Here is a 22229-nt window from a genome sequence, read left to right as displayed (position 1 = left end):
ATAAATACTTTTCTAAGTAACAAAAGGAATACTCTTTCTTTTTTTTTTTTTTTCTAACTTTCTTTTGTGCTTTCACCTAACCAATTTTGATAGGAAGACTATTTGATAAGTAACTAAAAAAGATCTCAAAAAGCAAGTGACCAGCATTTTGAACCAATTTTCAATTTAAATGTCAATTTAAGTTATAAAAAAGTGAGAGTAAACCCTTAAAGAAACATTCATTATCTGAAGCAGAGCTGACCTAAGATAATGCACACAAACCAACATAGTCTATTTAATAAAAATATTTAATGCTGCCAAAAAGTATAAAAATACAGTAGGAATGGCAGTACAATACAAAGTAGTCTCTCCTAATTTATTTCTTTTACATCTTTCTACATTTCATACATGTATTAAAAAACTTAACAATACATCAAATTAGAGGGTTCTGCAAAGTCTTCTGCTGGTGATGCTCTTCGTTCCCTGGATGTAAAGTTTACTTTGTAAACAGACAAATGTGAGGCAATCTACAGGTTTATCAAGCCTCACTTTAGTTTCCGGAGTGGGCTTCAGGTCTTGCTTTGCACATCAATGGTTCAAAATTTATAGCTGCAGAATATTCTCAAGTCATGAATATTTAGGTGTCTGTCAATCTTGGCCTAAAACATAAAATAAGAAGTCATCTATTCAATTCATATTTACCAAACACACAGACATACACAGATACACACAAACATAAAAGGACTAACAGTGAAATAAAAAGTCAACTAAAAAACATTCCAACATGTCACATTCATCCACACTAAGTGCTTCACTGTTATCCTGGTAAATCTGCTTACATACTCAATTTTCAAACAGAATTGGTGGTGTGAGGTAGACTCATGTTAAAGCACCATAACTTACATGACTTTTTAAAGAATTACTAACTCTGAATTTCTCAGGTCATCCTGTATTACTCAAGAAATGACCTCCATGTGAGATACTGACAGATGGAAAGGTTTTAAAAAAAATGTAGCCACAACAGTTTCACAAGATTTTATGGCATGTGCTAGACTTACCAATACTTTGGAATTCAATGCAAAAGTCTAATCCAATTTGAACCTCCACTGTATCATACTGTTAAAAATATTATTAATGTAATGTCTTAACATAAAATTGGCTTAAATCTTTAAATCAGACTGTTAGCAGCATGCTTCTTTTGGTCCTGAAGGATAATACTAATGATTATAGCAGTACAGAACCAAAGTGACAGGATTTAAGTTAAAGTATTAAAAAAAGAGACAAAAAAAAAAAAAAAGAGAGACATAAAATAATTGAGCTTACTGTATTTTAATATTGAAAAGATGAAAGAGAACTTAAACAACAGATGAAATAACTATTTTAAGTGCAGTTTTTGATGGTATTTCACAATATTTGCAAATAACTGAACTTTTGAGGTAAATGGTATTTCTGTTCTTCCCCTGACTTCCCTCACCATAACAACAAAAAAACCCCAAACGTAAATACTTCTCATTGTGTCTCCACATATATAAATAGGAATATAAACCATGCCCACACATACCCCCCAGTCAAAAAACCCTCAAAATACTGCAAACTGGGCTTCTTCCTGACTACTGACTCTTCCTACTAAAGAATAATACCAAGCACCTGGTGGTGTTCTGAACAGTCCTTTTCTTTTATTGTTCAACATTGACACAGAAATGTCAAGGTATCAAGAAAACCTTCTAAGGAGATGTCTGTAAGTCACAAAACCCACTACAGGTGCTTACTGCATGGTCCTAATGAACCCTGCACCACATTGGATGGAAGTAAGGAAAGGGACCTCTTACTGACTCTGCTGCAAAATATGTATTTACTTCCCACACATTCAGAAAATCTGCTCATCAAAGTAACTCCATTCAATCAATCAAGGTGAATGAAATAATCGTCTGGTTTAGAGAATATTCTGACGTTTCAGTATTTCTTTGGTTCAGTGGCAGTGCAGACTGTTTTCACAATTTTTTTTTGGAGGTAAAGTTTGACTTGGTTGACTTAAAAAAAAAAGCACTACTTTGAATTTTAATAAGTTAAAGTAGCAGTCTAATTCTTCCTGTTTAAATATTTGAATATTCCATAAAAAACAGAGCCCACATGTCATAATGGAAGCAGCATGTGGTTTGGAGTTACTGGAATTCTACAGATGGAATTCTCTCATGTAATAGCTGTGCAATCATGGGCAAGTTACTTATTCTCTGACCTGGTTTTCTTACTTTAAAACAGGGTGATGCATCTAGATGAGGTATGAAGCAGATTCAATTTAGATTATGCAGGTCAGCTGACTGGCAGCACTGCAAGTGTCCAACATACACTGTTGTTTTCTCTAGCACGGTGACAGAGATTCACCTATGAAGGATAAACTATTGTTTGTAATAACTAAAAAAAATTAATAGTGTTTTTTAAAACTCACTTTTTTCTTTGTAAATATTATTCTGAAGGATAAGAAAATAAGGTAAAATCACTGGGAGTATTAACTTTTATAAAATGTATCTATTTGCAAAACTGAAGACAAATGGGCTTTATTTTAGGAAAAAAAAATGTTCAATTGAATCATTTTTTTTTTGCTGACTTGTTCAATAAGTCAAAAGTAAACTGGGTTCAAAGAAATTAAGTGGAATAATTAGCCATGCTTGCCTCCTTCTTTGGAGAAAGCAGCCTGCACATACTGCCCACTGCCCTTATTCTGGAACTGGGCCAGGTTTACAAACAGAGAATGATCCTCCCAAGCTGGCTCCATATCCGAAGTAATAGAAAGTCAAACTGCATCCAAAGTATTCTTTGCCACCAGATATTCACTTTTTTTTTTTTTTTTTTACTGAAAAGAATCAAAAAACCTTCTGTAAGGCGAGCAAAAGCATTACCTTACAGACAAAACAAACTTATCTAGTTTCCCTCTCCCGAATTCACCAAACTCAAAATAACTTCAATGATTTTATGGTAGTAATTTGAAATACCAACACCTTCGTGTCTATAAAATCTGTCAAATAAGAGCAACAATAAAGAATGGATGTTCTTTCAAAAATGGTCTCCATAAAGAAAACAAATCCCCATGCAATTCTCCTTATAACTTCCCAAAATACACTATGTAATGAAAAACCAGACAGTACTGGACTCCGTAAGTATATTGTCACTATATCCTACAATTCCTTTATTCTGCTGTACATTATAAATCCAAAATAGAAAGAGTTCAAAAGATTCAACTTTTCAATCTCCCAGCAGACTTCAGATGGTCAGAGCTCTTTAAAACTTTTTCATTGTCAGGGGTTGTTACTGATGAAGACAAAGCCTTTCAAACCAAGTTCAAGCTTCTTGTCTGATACACTGCTTCCACTTAGCAATGCTCTGTGACAGAATAAAGGACAGTGAAGAAAAAACTCTCCCCAAAGAAGTTTCCAGAAATCAGTAGCCAAAGGAGATAACCATTTCTCTGAGGAGTGTTGAGGAAAAGCACCTGTGCAGAACTGGGTGTTCTTGGAGAAATCTGAATGTGGTAAATATTCAGAAAATTCCTGTTGCTAAGGAAAAAATGAGATGGCCAAACTCTACCATTCTCCTAGAAGTCTGTTCTTTCAAACACTACCCAAGAAAGTGAGTAACTTAAAATTCCTAAATTAAAAGCTTACATTGTCAGATCTGGATGAACAACAGAATAGCTATATTATGGTGAATACATGAAATATAGCCTAAAGTGTGCAGTATCTGGACTGGGGATTCCTGCCCAGGCAGAGCAGGTTTTGTGCAGCTTAAACAACCCGAGTTTCTTCCCATGAAGGCATGTCATTACTTAAATGTAACGTATCCAATGGAACAAGAGAGCTGCAAGTTCTAAAATACTCATTCACTCTCATAGGAGCTGTTGGTGATACTGTTCTATAAATACTGCTTTGAAAATAAGTATAAGAAAAAATCAAATCCAAACAAATGAACTAGGGAAAAAGACCTAAGAAACAGGTCAATTTTGGAATAAATCATCCAGGGAAATTAACTCAGGAGAACTTAGTTTTGTCCTGTGGAATAGTATTACTTTCAAAATTTTATTTGTAAGCTTTTGTGCCTCTATCCTCTAAATAAGGCCAAATTAAAGATTTCTTAAAGTGAGAGAAACTTCATTATCTGCTGACACAGAAATGAGAACACAGAAACACCTTAGTTTCAGACCAGGATCACTGCACCAAGGTCTGACCTCAGCTCCCCGCACTACTGGGGTGCAGCAGACTAGAGATTCACACCCTTGCTCCTTCCTTACTCCCTAAGCCCGCAACAAATCCATGTGGACTGACCGCTGGACAAAAAAAATCAATCGATGTTTACAGAAGGAGTGATTACTAGACTTCTGCCTAAACACAGAAGACATGGATAATATACCTAATGGCACCAGGCTTATAGTAGATTACATTAAAATAAAACCTCTGTAAGTTTTGTGTCTCAAAGTAAAAATCAAGGCAGACTAGATTTTAAAATCTGTACAATAACCAGGCAGGCACTTTGGGGATGTAGGTACTTGATGAAGAAGAGTATACAAAGGTTAATGACAGTATTTCTAATATAATCAGGTTCTGGCCTGTGTCTATTTACACAGAATCTAGTCAGATGTATTTTTCTAAAAGGGAAATGACTTGCAAAAGCTAAGTTTGTCTTTGAGAATAACCTACTTCTAAAATATACTACATATAGGAGACTTTTCAACAATAGCAGCATAAAAGAATGTAGAACTGTCGAGTCTCAGGCTGATTATGGGTGAATAATAACAACACATACCTCAAAAGCTTGTTGTAAGGATTAAATGGGATAATCTGTTAAAGTGCTTATTAGCACAGTGCCTGGCACATAGTAAATGATCAATAAATGATTACAACCACCATTCTCAATTGACACTGAGAGCAAAGAAGGACTTGCTATAAAAAGTTACATATCATAAACTACTTTTCAAACCAATACATATTTGTTGATTCATACCATCAATTCTAGTTTATTAGAAACGAAGGGGACAAGCACAAATACACATAAAATTAAGAGTTACAGTTCCTTCTTGTGACATACCTGTTAAGCAGAGCTATTTAAAAAAAAAAGTCAATGTTTAATTTCCTTTCTCTTTTTGTTCATTTTTTGGTAAAAATATTAATACACAGTCAGTATTAATTTGAAGATAGAATAGGAAAAGGACAGAGCATATATTATAAAGTATTCCCTAAACATGAGGAAATATCTTTATATTGTTCTAAAGTTCTTTATACACTTTAAGACACTACATTTTTCTTAATCATCTAAGAATTCAAGAAAAGGTATTATTTTTATTTTATATATGGATAAACTGAAAAATGAAGAATTATATTTTTATATGTTCTATATATGCGAGCATAGATTAAAACTGCTAAGAGGCCAGCATAGAATACCTAGCTAAGCCTGGAGACAGATACATAACCAGCTGGTACATCCAGAGAAGATGGCATTAAGTCAGACTGCTGTCAGTTTATCAGTAGAGGCATATGAACACGAATGTACTATATATTAATGCAAATATCCTTTCTTAGAAATAATAAAGCCTCTGGTTTTCTAAAAATTTTTTTCTTCCTTGTTCAAAAAATAACACTACCTCATTAAAATCAAACTACACAACTGACTTTAAAAGTCTGTTATATCGAAAAAAAAAAAGTCTGTTATATTTAGAAAATATTAGGAAGACTTAAGGATGCACAAATTTTGTGAAATGTAAAATCTATTGTGGATTGCCAACTTTGTCCTCTGGCTGCTACCTGAGAAGGCAGGAGCCCTGTGTCTTTCCCACTTAATAAAGGGTCAAGATGATGGCCCCAAGCACTACAGCACATTTTTAAATAATTAATACATGGACCCCAAAAATATTATTACTGGTATAAACTTAACACACTATCCTTCAGGATCTGCTTGAAAGGAGGAAAGATGAATAACCCTTGCAGAAGTTCATCAACAAATGTTTACTTCACTGAGTATCATGTTAAGATATATGACAACAAACACCAGTCAGAGAACAGAAAGAAGACAAACAGCAAAGCTAAAATCCTGAATCCAGTGAAGCACATTTACCCTGCAAAGGGGCAATCTGCATCATTAACAGCCTTTGTTTCCTGTAAGAAGTCTCTGCCTTTTTGTTTAAGGCAAGGCTATCTTCAGTTGGAAATTTAGTATGATTTATCCGTATTTGACTTACAGAGTAATATACTGTATTTTACAAATATAAACCAAGGCAAATTAGAAAAATTAGAAAAGTTTTAAACCAATAATGACGGGTCCTGGTACCTGAACACAGGTTTAGTGCAGATAGACATTAAAAAAAAAAAAAGCCCCTCTTACCTCCTCTCCATTTAAAGGTTACAGGACACAGTAATACTGAATTAGGACACAGGCACAAGTTATGTAAATCTGATTTAATATGTAGTACCATCTACATCCTGCTTTCAGATTTCAGCATAATTCAACACATTCAAGAAGGCTACTCAAATCAATTCAAAATACCTATCTATACAAATGGTTTTCAAACTGTTTTAAAAATTATAACTGTCCCCTTAAAATAATTACACCTCATACAGAAACTGTACGTAATGTATAAAATAGGAAAAATAGAGATGGTCTGGTTGAAAGTATAGGCTGGTAGCTTGGAATCCTTCCAACCACCTCTCGGAGACCCCTCAGAAATCCAATGAGCATGGCTTGAAAACCACTGAAATAGTGTGATTTTATTATATTAGCAATTAAATCTATAACAACTATTTAAAGTTCAAATTAAGTTAAACACTGAATGGAATGTTGGGATCTGAAGAAGGCTAGCACTCAAATGAGCAGTTAAGTTCATCAAACAATATGCTTTAAAAATACCCATTAAGAAGTTAAAGGGACAAGGTCAGGTTTGTACATCATCATACTATTTATTGAATAGAAAGAACTTGAAAAAAATTTTACTTCAAAACTTCAGTCTAGTAAACTGAAATGATGTATAATAAAATGCTGCTCCTTATTTTTATTTTCTAAGTCATGATTTACCCTAATTATAAATTAGGGTAATTACATAGACATTTTCATGAAAATTAAACAGTATTCATCACGGGCTTTACAGAAACCAATTTCTTTACAAAGTCTCGACCAAATGTTACCTGACTATGCCAGTAAGGAGTTTTCCTTCAAAGAAATTTTTAGGGAAATTTTTGTTTCTTTATTTTTCTTTTTAAAATTGGGAAAACTGTAAAACATAAAAGAAATGCAAATATACAATAAAAACTGCTTAGAGTTAGTTTTAACTGCTCATATCAAATTTCTCTTTAGGAAAATGTATTCAGTACAATTGAATCAACACACAATTTATTTTTTATGTTAACAGATTTTTCAAATTGAGCTTTTAAAAAGTACATTTAACTACAAAAGATTAAATAGATACTTATAAAATATATTTACCCTGAAATGGTTAAGACTATAAAATGTTGATGCCCATGTCAACAGTACATTATACATTACACGCATTATTTAAAGGTCATTTTCTTTCCAGTAATAATGTAGATAAAACCACAATATTTATTGCTTGTATCAAGTGCAGGTTAAAATCCAGAGAGCCTCCATAAACAAATCCTTGTGATAAAGGATTTCTCAATCTGATCAGGAAATATTACACTTAACATGTATGAATACAGTTGCAAAATGTACCAGTTTTCAATAAGTATTCAAGTCTTTATTTCAGATAGCCGTTTACAGTTAGGGGACAGCGCCCTGAGATGTTGGGCTGGGGTCTGAATATATCATTTATCTGGTTGGTGTCTATTCTACTGCACTGTTTCTGGGGTGCAAGGAGTCTGCTAAGAGACAAACCCTTGGGACTAACGCAACACTGTCACCTACTAGTGCAGTGGCTTGCTGGGCAGAATTGTTTATTTATAGGACATTCTGCTGAAACAATAGTGTCCAGCCAACAAAAGCGCCCACCAAAATGAATGACACAAACCCCATCTTAGTGAGAATAGGTTGCCAATATAACCACCTTTTCCTTTTTCGTTCAGTCTCATTTAGCCTCTGTTTCATCTGCTGCACCTTCTGAGCTGTGTTAGCTTTTCTGTCCTCTCGAATACGTTTCCGTAGAACGCTAGGAAAAAAGAAAAACAAAAGGATGTTCATGGCAGGATTTAATTACTCTAATACAGAGCACCAAAGCCCAAATACCTGCCCCCTAAACCCCGTATTTTTAAACTCATTAAAACACTGGAATAAAAAAAGAGGGAGAGTTTCAATATTCCAAGTGGTCTAGAGATGTACTCTGATATTTCATCAACAATTTCTGGTACAATATTCAACTAATAAATACTTTTTGGAGGACCTGAAAATAAGCATGGTGCTTTCTTCGTTGAAATGGGAGCTGGTGGCTGTCAGCTTTCTTTCTTGCTAACCAGCTGGAAGAGGTGGGGGATAAGAGTCCCTGGCATCTAAGGCCCTTTAATGTTTACACATGATTTGTCAAAGGTCACTGGTAAAAGCTATCTATTTAATACTTTGTAAAGATTCTATCATGGGATGCCTATTGCTGTTTGTCCACACATATTTCTGGCTTCCATTTTCCTATTCACATCCACAGAATGTTTGTTCCAACGGAAGCTCTCAGGCTCCCAAGACACATGGTCCTAGAACACTAAAAAATGGCCAATGACTAACATGTAAATTATTTCTTCACTTTAAAAAACTTCCACAAAATCTATCTCTTCTTTTCACTTATTGCCTATAATATAGCAAAAACCTAACCTTTGCCTCTGAATTAAGTATTACCACCACAGTAATTTTTCTACAGTATAGCTCTCTGGTTCTGTAGCTTGATTAAAAATCTTGAATGCCTTTTCAGTGTACTACATTAAGAGCCAACTTTTTTCCCCGCCAAAATGCTTAACCTGAATCTAATAATGAGAAACAATAAGAGGAATCCAGATTGTGGAGTGTTTTAAAAGGCAACTGGTATAGCAGTTGCAAAAATGTCAGGGTCAAAGCAAGGAAAACGAGAAAGTGGTAAACAATTTCAATTTAATAGAGACTAAGGAACCAAACCAACCAAATACAATGCATGATCCTTGACTATATCTTGGATTTTTTCTTTAAATCGCTAAAGAAATTTTGGGATCATGAAAATATTCTGAAATTAGATTATGATGATGGCTTCACAACTTCATAAATACACTAAATCTACTAAAGTATATGCTTTGAATGAGTGAACCTTATTTTTAATTTGTTTTTATCAGTTTGCCAATATATAGTATAACACCCAGTGCTCATTCCATCAAGCGAAATGAGTGAACTTTATATCTCAAAGTTACTTTTTAATAAAGCTATAGGGTAGATTTTTTAGACAACTAGAGAAATGTGAATAACGACTATATATTAGGTAATTTTATCAATGTTCAAATTCTCTGGACTACTGGGACCCTCAAACACTGCTGGTGGGAATGTACAAGGATGCAGATGCTACATAAAATGGGTAGGTCCTCAAAATGTGAAATCTAAGGTTACCTTATGACCCCACAACTGCACTCCTAGGTATATTCCCAAGAAAACTGGAAAACACCTGTGCACACAAAAACTAGCCAGTATTCACCGGCCGTGCACAACTTTGTTCCTACTCAAGTGTTTTTTTTTTTTTTTTTTGCTGTTCTCCAAATTTGTTCCCTTCTAAACTAGAAATCTTCTCCTCTCTCTAGTCCTCTCATTTCAATTCTGTTCTTGAATTTCTCCCTCTAGGGCCCCTTTATTCTTATCTTACAGCATTTAACTTACAGTAAATTACTTATGTTGCTAATTTGGGATCCTATTTTACCCCCTAAATATGTTTGCAACTCAGGGGCTCTATTTTGCCTGTCTCTGTGTACCCTATGATTTCTAATGTCTTCTTCATTTTACCTATCATATAACCAGGTATCTTTGGCTGTCTGAACTTTGAAGATTTGCTATGATGACTTGCAAAAATTATTACTCAGAATTCACTCTCTGAATTTAAAATTCACATGTACAAATACACGTGTATATCTATCAGTGAAAAAAATTTAAGTTGTATTTAAGCGAAAGCAAAGCATATATAAAATATGTAAAAGAATACAGAGTCCCATCCAAGGGGCCAGACTTCCATGGGTCCCTGTATTTGTTTCTGTCAGGAGCCTGAGGCCACCAAACAACCAGGTTCCAATTTAGATGGATTCTTGAATAGATTATTTCATTTAAAATTTTCATTGTGGGGATCCCTGGGTGGCTCAGCAGTTTAGCGCCTGCCTTTGGCCTGGGGCGTGATCCTGGAGTCCTGGGATTGAGTCCCATGTGGGGCTCCGTGCATGGAGCCTGCTTCTCTCCCTCTGCCTGTGGCTCTGCCTCTCTCTCTCTCTTTCTCTCTCTCTCCGGGTGTCTCTCATGAATAAATAAAATCTTAAAAAAATTTTTTTTCATTGCAATACAGAGGATAATTACAATTTTAATTCAGTGTTGATATTTACCATATAAACCCAATAGGAGTTCATGGAGTGTCACATGATTATGTAATTAGTGCTTCAAATAAACAGCAGTTTAAGAGGATTTTTAAAAGAGGATTTTTATGATATTTAGAGAAATTGGTTATGGTTTTGGTTGGGCTGAGAACACAATTTTTCCCATTTAAAATTATTAATGGAATAGAGATTCTTGTTTTCAAAAAATGTACTATACATATGTTTTCAGGAATGGAATGAAAGTACCAAGAGATGGCATCACTTAGTTTAAGACTGCAATTCCAGAGAAATAAAAACCACTCTCCATTTGTGATACAATAAAATCTTTATAACTAGTTTGGCCTCAGGAAATTAGTCCACGTGATAAACTGCCCAAGTCTTCCTACACGGTTATGTAATCAAAACCCACAAATTGGCAGGAAAGGACTCCTGTGGACCCTTGCCTACAGAAGACCATGTAGAATTCTTCATTGTGGCACACATAGCAGGCTACTGCCCATACAGCTTTACTTCACACTATGCAAACACATAGGAGAAGGATCCAAATAACCTGACTTCTCATTTATCTGAATGGTTCTTCACTCAGTGATCTGGGCTTATGGGTTGCACTATAATTGAGAACATCAGCTTGTAAGCTTTGATGCTAAACCTTAACAGCAAGAAATACCCTACCATCACAACAAAGTAACTGTACACCAAGACATATTTATACACATACACAATATTTATGTTAATATGTAGAATTTATATATTATGTATACGTAAAAATGTTAAAATACTCAGTTATTATCTATGATACTGATTTATTTTATTCTCTAACTTAAACTCTAATTTCTATTTTATTTTATCCTATTATTTTAAAAATGCTTTTTTTATGACTCACTAAATTGGTTTCAAGATGGTGGAAATGTGACCTTCAATAGGAAAAAACTGCCTTGAAGGATATTTAATAATGAAAATGAAAGAAAATGATGAAGTATTGTGTTCTACTCTCTTGAAACTGAAATTCTTTCAGTAAGATTTTGATTTTATTAGCCTCCCTAATACAAAACTACAGATTAGTATTAAAGTTTATTAAGACTCAACAATACAATTTTTCACAGCAATCTTTATGCTTTTACTCTTCTACAACCTTGCTCCTTCAACTAGCTTTCTCTACTCAAAATCCTTACTTTCCTTCTGGGATTCTGTCTCTGTTTTCAAGCATGATGTGGTCTCCTCTCTCCTGTGGGTGGGAGGCATCAAACAGCATATACACACACCACCCCCTCACCCCTAATAAAACCACCTCTTCAATCACTCTATAATTCCTGAGTGGTTTTCCTGAGCTCGATACTATGGAACTTGGACAATGCATGATGTACCTTGTTGGGGTCTGTGTCCTTAAAAATTAAAACTCGACAACTAAGGACACTGACTCAATCATCAAGCCTGTTTTCCATTTAATTTTGCACATGGTACTAGCCAAAACAACATTAGGAACATGAGGATCTTATTACTGAAAAAGATAAGGTAACTAAAACATTTCTTGATTTAAAACTATTATATTTATGATGAAGGAAGGAATAGCATCTTAATGCTATAGTCTAAAACCACTAGAGCCATAAATAAGGAAAAATACTGCTAAGTCATAATGAACTCTTCAGTAGAATACTTAACAACACATACATCTGTATTTATTGCAATGTTACCTTTCATAAGATTTCAGGTAATTTTTAAATTGGGGAAATAAGTGAAGCTACTATAATCTACAGGAGACCTCAACAATTTTCATGGTACCTCAACATTGCAACGTAACAAATAGGACTAAAACATAAAATGTGCCACAATAAAAAGCATATTTGACAAAAAGGAGAGAGAAAACATCTCTAAGAGGCACCGAAGAGGGGAAGTGAACACACTCATTCACTCACACCTTAGGATACCAGCTTCCTAATGGGTGGGAGATTACTAGAGCCTTAGAAATGTAAACATTTTAATTTCAAAACTTAAATCGTTTACACATTCATATGGATTCAAAACTCTTGAAAAGTGTAAAGGGCATTTTGGGTAATTTTTTTTTAAAGACTTCTCCCCTTTCAATAATGGAATGAAGTTTAAATATTCATTTAAATATTTTATAATTTCATTAAAGGCACATTATCAATTACATTACAACTACAGTATGAACACTAATATTTGTACCACTTATTTTCTGTATCCTATTATACATTTTAGCATTTAATTGTATTAATTTAAGCACTCAAATTAGAATTGAGTTAAACCACTTTCCAACTGGTTCCTGTCTGTAAGTACTGGCTTCTTTAATAGGGCTGAAAGCTCTTTGAGATCGATGATGTCATCATATACTACTTAAATACCCTTAGGTAATAAATAAATTAATAGCTACATTAATTCAATAAACAAAGGGCCTAGATTAGTTCATATCCACTAACCTTATTGAAAGAAAAATGTTTCATCTTTTCAAGCATGTTATTACCATAAGCTTACCTCTCACTGTTCTCCTCCGTCGTATCCTGTATTTTAGAGGATAGTCCTGTATATCTGTCACCTGTCAGTTTTTCTTCTTCCAGGCCTATCCTATTCCCATTGTATTTTTCAGTCATTATTTTGGTTGGTGAATGATCAAAAGCAGGACATATGTCTTCCTTAGAAAGTTCTTTCCACCGTTTCTAGGTAGGGAAGAGAAGTGAAAAACCAATACAAACACTAAAATTTTACATTTCTTTAAATAAAAAGGATGTATCAATTGAGATGTTACCTATTTTAAGCTTTATTATTAAAAAATAATAAAGCATTTAATATTTATGTACATGGCTATATGCAGTTGAATATAACAATCTTAATGAAAGTAAGTAGACTTTAACCTATTTGAGACAAACTATACTAGGACCTCATCAAAATATTCATGATAAGTGAGATTTTAGCTAGAGCCAGATTCTGCTGGATTCCTAATCCACAGGTATGTTAACAATGGAAACAGTGACTCAGATGGCACTTGAATGTGATCTGGCATCTCCTTATTCCCTGCCAGTAGAACAACAGTGAGGAACAGAGAAACAGCAGTAAGATTTCCAGGCAGTTCTTTCTGATGCCAGGGGACCTTAATTTTGTTTTTTCCTATCAGGTATGCTAGCAGCTCCAGGTAGCCCACCACCAGGTTAGAAAAAAACTCTGCTTGCATGTCTAGACTTCAAGACACCTTGGGTGGGGTTCAGCCCAAGATGAAGAGAAATTCCATTTCCTTCATCTATTAAACAGGCCGTCATCACTTACCTTGGAAGCCTGCAGTGATTAATGACATAACATGCCTAGCACCATGTCTAGCAAATGTTAGATTCCTTTGCTCTCACTGCCAACATCCCTAGAAGAGTGGAAGTGGTGCAAAGTATATCTCAGCCCCTGGAAGATGAGGGGCAGTGACAAAGTGCTAGCCAGAGTGGGAGATGGCAGGTATAACTTCACCATGGGGGGACCTCTGGTTCCTCAAGTCCTTCAAGGGCTGGGAATACAACCACCTATCTCCCTGCCAATAGTAAGAGTAGGAAAGATGGCAGTGAGAGCCAATGGTTTGATTATCTAGGACTCTGACACTGGTGCAAAATGATCTGGTATGGACAGGGGTGGCCCTCTTTGAAGATCTTATCACAGAAGCAAGGAGTCTAGATCTTATGAATAAGAGACTCTATAAACTTATTGCCTGAGGACTTTAATTATTTCGAACACAGATGGAACATTGCAATTTATACTTGTCTGGAACTTAATGAAACACTCTTTCCCTGGAGCTGCTTTGGTACAAAATGGCATTGTTAAAAACAGCACTTGTATATTTAGATTGTAGGGGGAAAAAATCTTTGGAAAATTTCATTGATACACTGATAAGTTAGTTCCTATCTTATTTCATTATCCTACAACAAAGAAATTTTAAAAAGAAAAAGGCATTTACCACACTCCACCTTTCCCATATATAGCTATTTTATTAAGATGCATAATTAACATATCTCTTCTATAGTAGCTGATTTACAAAAAGAGAATGTTAAATTCTGTAATTTGCTACATTTGGAGGACAGTGAGTAGGTCAGTTTGGTAGAAGATGAAGAATGTGTAGAGCTTTGGTAGAAATGAAGAACATGTAGAGCTTGACTCTGAGAGAAGAGGCCAGAAAGGAAGTAGACCTCAAGGAAAAGAATGGCTCTGAACTTAATTTAAGAAACAATGGGATGGAACCCACCTCTCCTGAGCAAGGACCTAAGAGGATGCAAACCATATCCAGAAAGAATATTTTACCAATACCTGAGAGACTGCTATAATGGAACTAGGAGTAGGTATTTTCACTTTAGAGGATTATGTCAGTTTTCTTTCTTCTCGTTTTACATTTTTGTTACTCAGTCTAGATTTGTATATTGAAGATGCACATGCAGAAATTTCTCAAACATTTACTATACCCACACTGACCTAATGCTTCAACTGCACCAGCTCTTAATCCTCAGAAGAATCTCAGGAGGTAGGTGCTACTACTCTTATTATTATCATCCCCTTTCTGCAGATGAGATGGGTTAACAGCATAGAAGTAACTTGCCCATGCCACGCAGCTAATTAACAGATGGGCCAAAACTTTAATGCTATAATTCTTCATGATTATCTGTATCTCTGAAAATTTCATCAATTTCACATACCAGATGAAGATCCCCCCCCCCCCAAAAAATGCAAACTGCCTCCAAAATTTAAGCTGTTCAATTTTTTAAAATTTCGATTCTTCACTGGGACCTAGTTATAACAACTTGGCCTTAGAGTTGGACAAAACTCAACAATGTCAATAAACAGGACAATGACAAAAGTCAAGTTTCACTGGACTACTTCCCAGAATATGCAACAAATTCAGAATCTGTCAACAAGAAAAGGACTCAGCACAAGGGAATGGGGATAGAGAATAGGAGATATTTAATGGTGGTGAATTAAAAAAAAAAAAACAAAAAACACTGTCATTTTGCCGCATCTCTGGCCAGCAAACTCACTCAACTTTGCCTTCTCCGTAACCTACAAAGCAGCAAGCTGAACAATCCAGAGTCACCTGTCTTGGCTTGTCACTGCTGACTTGGGAAGTCAAGGAATCAATACTGCACTCAGCTACAACTTCATTCAAGCTCTCATCTTGAGCCCTGGAGTACAGCTTTCTGGACTGAGAGTTTCTTATCCTCCTAAATCTATACTCATGTTGAACCACACTCCCACATGTCACATGCTGCTATGAGCAATGCTCTCTGCATACCACCTACAACCCCACTCATTTCTCACTGAAGAAAGTCCCTCAAAGAAGCAGTTAAAATCCTGTCATTAAACTTGAAACACACTGTAATTACTTTATTAGTTGTTCCAAATTACCAGTTAGAGGTCTTACAACATCAACTCTGAATTATCAATCTAGATATGTTACTCTGTGAGGTTGTCTGTCATCATGGATCCTGGGAGTGTGCTAATAAGTGATAATACCAGTAATTACAAGGTCTTTTTATGCCCAACCTTGTGCCAAGAAAAATGTAAGGTAAATGATATATTTTTAGAGACAACAAGAAATTACCTCTATTTATTTAGGTAGTTAAAGATCATTAGAAATTTCCAAAAGTAAATACATGCCGTGTGATTTTAAACACATGTATTTACTAATTTCAGAAACCATCACTTTAGATGTGAATATTAACAGCTCTCTTCTATCTCAACAGGTTCTAGATCACTTTATGTCTACATATGTCAGAAATCTTCACAGAAAAATTAACATAAAACCGTATCCAATGAAAATACCACTCACATAATATAAATCTAAATTAAGGCTGATGGTGAAGACAGATGCCCCTTTAGTTTTTCCCTTTAGGAAAAAGTACAAGAAACAAAGAAATATGGCTCAGGTGCTGTTGGATAGACAGTTTTCTGAAGATACAGAGGTTCAGGAAACATCACCCTCCCACACTCCTGGCCACAGAGCTCACACCAGAAAGAAGCTCCTTTCTTTCTTCTTACAAATATTAACTTTTCCCAAAATTCAGAGGTAAAGAGGAAGAGGTAAACATATGGAGAGAAAGAAGAGTCTTTTTATAAATTGGCTATCCTATCTTTACATGTCAAAGAAACATTTTTATGGGTCACCGTTATATTCATGCAATTTAAGGTTTCTACATTAACTTTAGACCTTATGATTTAGAATTTCAGAGAACTTTACTTCTCTTAGACTTTTATTCTAAGCTAAGGTTCTAGAACAGTACTGCCCAATGAAATATAATGGTAGCCACACATACAATTTTCAAATGTCTAGTAGTTTTTTTTAAAAAAAGATGAATTGTAACAATGTTTTATTTAATTCAATATAAAAATATTCATTTGAACATATAATATTTTAAAAATTGAGATATTTTATACTACTTCTCCCTATATTTAATCTTCAAAATCTGGTGTGTGTTTTATACTTTAAGCAGATCTCGATTCAGATTTGCCATATTTCACGTACTCAATAACACATGTGGCTAATGGCTATAGTATTGGATAGCAAAGTTCCAGGCAGAGAAAAAGATCTATGTAAAATAAACAAATCCATATACATTTACTCATTAATATACATATACTCATTAAATTATCCTTATAATAAAAAATATTACAGCCCCACATAAATTACAGGAGGCTTAAGACTATTTCTGTGGAAATCGACCCCTCCAAATGGGTAACAAATTTTTCTGATCCTGAGTACTGAAAAATAGAGACCTTTCCAACGTCCTACCTGATGAAAGGGCAGAGAATGCCTTGGGTTTACAAGGAGTGCTGGATAAAGCTACAAAGAGACTCTGATGGCTATAACTGTACCAGATAAACTGAAACAGAAAGAACTTTCCCAAGCCACAAACTACACCATCATAATAATAAAGACTGACATAAAACTCATCTCTGTAGATCCTCAAAGTGAGTAAGTTTATATTCTAAAACTAAGGAAATTTGAAAAAATTTTAAAGTGGCAGAAGGAATACTATCCAAAGGACAGTATACTTTCCCTACAATTTGTCTGTAAGAACATCCAGGAAATAAGCAACAAACAACCAAGGAACCTACAAATGTGTGAAAAAGGTTTGGTGTACCCATTTAACTCTTTTTCAACTTGATTTAAACTGGAGAGAAGTTCACAGAGATTAGACAGAGAGAGAGAGAGAGAGAGAGAGAGAGAGAGAGATTGTCCTAAACTTATACATTTGAGATAACTTTTACTTCTGAATCACATTGTTCACTGCCAAGCAAACCTAGGGTTCCCAAGGTCTAACTTCTGAAGAAGGATCTCATGTTTTGTGGGCCTAATCTACATGCTGAGTATTTTATGGACTGATGAAATATTTTTCTTCATTAAAGATTATTCTTATTGCTATTTAAAGATATGAAAAAAAATCTTTTAAATGAAACTTGTTAAATTTCAATTCTAGCTAGTCAACATACAGTGTTATGTTAGTTTCAGGGGCACAATAATTCAGCTCTTCCATACATCATCCAGGGCTCATCACAAGTGCCCATCACCTATTTAAACCATCCCCCCACCCACTTCCTCTCTGGTAACCATCACATTGTTCTCTATAGTTAAGAGTCCATTTCTTGGTTTGCCTCTCTCTTATTTTTTTTTTCCCCTTTGCTCATTTGTTTTGTTTCTTAAATTCCATATGTGAGTGAAATCCTATGGTATTTATCTTTCAGACTGACTGACTTCGCTTCGCATTATACTTTCTAGCTCCATTCATGTTGTTGCAAATGGCAAGATTTTAACAAAACTTTAAAGCTTTACTGATAATAGTTTGTCTTGAATAGTTACAATACTAATGATCAGAACAAAAGTTATTTGAGAAACAGAACTGCTTAAGACTATTTTCATGTCTTTGAAATCTACACATTTAACTTATATTTAATTCCATTATCATTATCATAAAATGGTTTGAGTTAAAGAAGGCTTATTTAGAATACTATTTCACCTAGTAATTATAGAAATTAAAGAGGCAGTTATATGTGTTCATAAGAGAAATACAGACATTAGATCTACTATGAACAATACCATGTGACCAGATCAGACAAGAAATGGGGGTCTGTTACTTCTGTTTCCATTCTGTATCTTATATTAGTACATAACACAGATTTCTGATCATCAGTCTTTGAACTTAGTTTTTGCAAATGTGGAATAAAAATATCTTCAAGAGAGTATAGCCACCAACCACAGACAAGAGAACTTTCTCTTTCTCTGGAATTTCATTATGTTGGCTGTAAGTACTGGAGTTGCTGTTTTTTTTTTTTTTTAACTTTTTTAAAATTTTATTTATTTATGATAGGCACACAGTGAGAGAGAGAGAGAGAGAGAGAGAGGCAGAGACACAGGCAGAGGGAGAAGCAGGCTCCATGCACCGGGAGCCCGACGTGGGATTCGATCCCGGGTCTCCAGGATCGCGCCCTGGGCCAAAGGCAGGCGCTAAACCACTGCGCCACCCAGGGATCCCCAGGAGTTGCTCACTGTTAAAAGAATTAATAAGAATCTATTACGTAAACTGAGTATTCTATAATTTTATGTAGAATTCCTTTTTAATGTGCCAAAATTACCAAAATGATCTGGTTTATTTTAATGATTAAATGCTTAAACCCTCCTTACATGAAAATTTCACTTTCTTTAATGAAATCTTGTTCCCACTAGGGCTTTTGAGTAAAAGGCATCTAAGATTTACCATGATGCTGAAACACACATGAGGAAGTGAGCTTAAACTTTGCAATTTTAAGATGGCCAGCTGGGTTTTTCACATTAATTTAAATTTGCTTTTTTGAACAAAGGGAGAAAACAAGTGCTTAAATGGAGTGCAGTTATTTGATGCTAATCCTATATAATACACAGGTATTATTTATTTCCCTAAAAAAGTTTACCTGTATATTTGAATCTCCCTTTATAAATTTTGCTCCTTCTATTATAGTCATATATGAAAATCTGAGTTGATCTGGTGTCTGAATAAGTCCCATTCGATATTTTCTCATATTCAGTAATAGTTGTTTAATGTTAATATCATCTCCTTTTTCCATCTGTAAGAAAGGTAAAAATTATTCAAGCCTTTTGTTGTAGAGTCCAAGAAAGAGAAACAATACAGAACAGCTAGCTGCAAAGCATTTTGCAATGTGCAGTTTGCCCCTCCCCAAGAACATGAAGTTACCACAGTAGCTGTAACTCTTTCTGTACAAAACAGCTACCTCAATCCACCAACTTCCCCACATCTCAACTGTCTGAGCAGTATATGGAGGCCTTTAGCTGATAAACAACTGATTCCAAACCAATCATGGTAATCTTATTTACTTTGGCCAGTGTTTGTCTTAAGGAAGGATTTATGACCCATTCTAGCTTAATGTAAAGATAAATCCATGGAGATTAGTGTTTTGTTTTTTTTTTTAAAGTCTTGGCAGAAGTCAAACCTTTTTGCCCAGTGCCCTTTCTGCCTTCACGTCTGTGTCCAGCAGCCATCTAAAGATGGTGGACAAGATAGTAAGACCCCAGATCCACAATGATACCGTTAAGTCACTGCATCAGCCCTAGACTATCAATCTGGTATTATAACTAACATAACCCTCACCCCAATTGAAAAAGAAAAAAGTGGAAGTTATGTCTGGCAGGAAAGAGGCACAAATACACAATTCAGTTTTTAATAGTCATTCACCATTAAGTGAACAGAGTTTTCTTTAAATGTGTTGAAGTTCACTTTAATGTAACTATCAGTTTTAAGATTTTATTTATTTACTTAAGAGAGAATGTGAGGGGGGGGTGCAGAGGGAGTGGGAGAGAATCTCAAGCAGTCTCCCCACTGAACACAGAGCCCGACCTGGGTCTTGAACTTACGATCCCAAGATCATGACCTGAGCCAAAACCAAGAGTCAGACACCTACCTGACTGAAACACCCAGGTGCTCCAACCCAGTTTTCTTTTAAACATCTTTTAAAAAAAAATTATATTATTTTTAAATTAAATATGCTCTATGCCTGACATGGGGCTTCAACTCATGACTCCAGGATCAAGAGCTGCACATTCTACCAACTAAGCCATCCAGGTGCCCCAATACAATACAGTTTTTGATTTAAGTATATTACATATAGGCAGAGTTGTAAAGTAATACATTCTGTAAAGAATACAGTATGATATGTAATCATACAATACAGCTGTAAAGTAATACAATACAGTTGTAAGGGAATACAGACTCAACCATTCCTATACTCTAGAGATGCCCTAAATCCCAAGTAAGGAAAAACGGACCTTTTCTTCTAAAAGAAAAGGCACAGGCCTGTATCAAGGTGGAGCTGGGAATGGGTTGGTGGAGAAAGAATCCGGCCATCAGGGGCACAGATTGGAATCTCAAGGAAATAACAATACTAAGATTTTTTGAGTGCTTAGAAAACACTAGGGTCTCTTCTTAGTGTTCTAATGTACTAATTCACTTAATTCTCACAACGACCCTATGGGGAAAATAGTATCGTTATCCTTAGCTTGTAAATAAGGGAACTAAGGGCAAGAGAAATAAAGTGCTTGAGCTGGAAGGAATTCAATATTATACATCAATTTATATTTGAAAAACAAGGAAGAAGGGAAATCTATTATTCTTTAATATAAAGCTACCAGGAGAAAAAGCTTTCTCAGAGATCTCTAAGAATCCTCTCAGACAGAGCCCCACCGCTTCACAAATAAGAGGCAATTATAAAGGGTATATAAGTAAATTTTGTTTAGGTTTTCTAAAGAAGGCAGAAGTTTAAGTTTAAAAATCACAGTTCTGGGATACTGACATTAGAGCTACTTCTGCTGATAAAAAATAATATAAAAAATTAAACAAGACTAAAATTAGATCATAAGAAGCACTTACCAGAACAAGACAGGTATCTACTAGAGAAAAGGTGCCTGACCGCCCAATGCCTGCACTACAGTGGATCACTGCAGGCCCATGCTCAGGATTCAAGGAACCAGACTCTCTCACTTTAAATAAGAAATTGAGAAATGAAGCTGGTGATTCAGGGACTCCAAAATCTGGCCAGGTAGTATAATGAAAGTGAGATATTGTTCTGGTTTCACCACTCTAAAAAGTGAAAATCAAGGGAAAAGTTAGTTTCTAATTTTTCTTAAAAAAAAAAACAAAAAACAAAAAACTACCTCAGAGAGAATATGTGTTTTGTGTAATACTTTTAATCCTTATGGACTTTGTACCATAAAGTTTGTTTTGATAATCACTTACACAAGTTTGGAGTTCTTCAGAAGAATTTGGAATTTATTAATAATAGCTAACATTTCTAAAATGTTATTTTGCAGGCATGTTCTAAGCTTATGTATTAACTCAATCCATACAACAATCCTAATAAAACTCATTCTCCAGATGAGATAACAAAGGCCAATGGTCAAATAATTTACCCAAATAATTTACTCCAGATGAGATAACAAAGGCCAATGGTCAAATAATTGACATATTTAAGAAAATGGCAAAGCCAGAATTTGAAGCAGCAGTCTGGGTTCTTAGCCACTGACCTATATACATTGCCAATATTTTAATTCATACATCATGATGAGTGTTCCTGTTTTCCCACCTCTATTTTAAAAAAATCCTACCAGTATAATTTTACATTCTTCAATGGCTTTTTTTTAAGAATGCCCAACATTTTTAGATATAATTTTTCTCATTATATGAGTTATCTTGTAGATTCTACTCATAGGCTCAGAAGAGC

The 22229-nt window shown here is 34.9% G+C and overlaps 1 protein-coding gene across 2 annotated transcripts in view; it reads right to left on the bottom strand.

Moving 5' to 3' along the window:
• Window positions 1-268: 268 nt before the first annotated feature.
• The window catches only part of PTPN2 (protein tyrosine phosphatase non-receptor type 2), an 87277-nt gene continuing 65316 nt past the window's right edge, over window positions 269-22229 (bottom strand). Inside the window, exons 6-10 of one of the 2 annotated variants that reach the window (XR_005988928.1) lie at window positions 21380-21589; window positions 19410-19562; window positions 12978-13159; window positions 7143-8119; window positions 269-638 (exon numbers count right to left, since the gene is read on the bottom strand). Coding sequence is in view for 1 of the 2 variants with exons in the window: in XM_041761982.1 (XP_041617916.1) it covers window positions 617-638; window positions 8018-8119; window positions 12978-13159; window positions 19410-19562; window positions 21380-21589 (669 nt within the window). In the remaining variant the exon portion in view is untranslated. The remainder of the gene's footprint in view (window positions 639-7142; window positions 8120-12977; window positions 13160-19409; window positions 19563-21379; window positions 21590-22229) is intronic. The other variant, XM_041761982.1, reaches the window with a different exon arrangement.

This window comes from Vulpes lagopus, chromosome 1, assembly GCF_018345385.1.
Source record: "Vulpes lagopus strain Blue_001 chromosome 1, ASM1834538v1, whole genome shotgun sequence".
In the NCBI taxonomy this organism is placed as follows: Eukaryota; Metazoa; Chordata; class Mammalia; order Carnivora; family Canidae; genus Vulpes; species Vulpes lagopus.
This window is presented reverse-complemented; position numbering and strand designations above follow the sequence as displayed.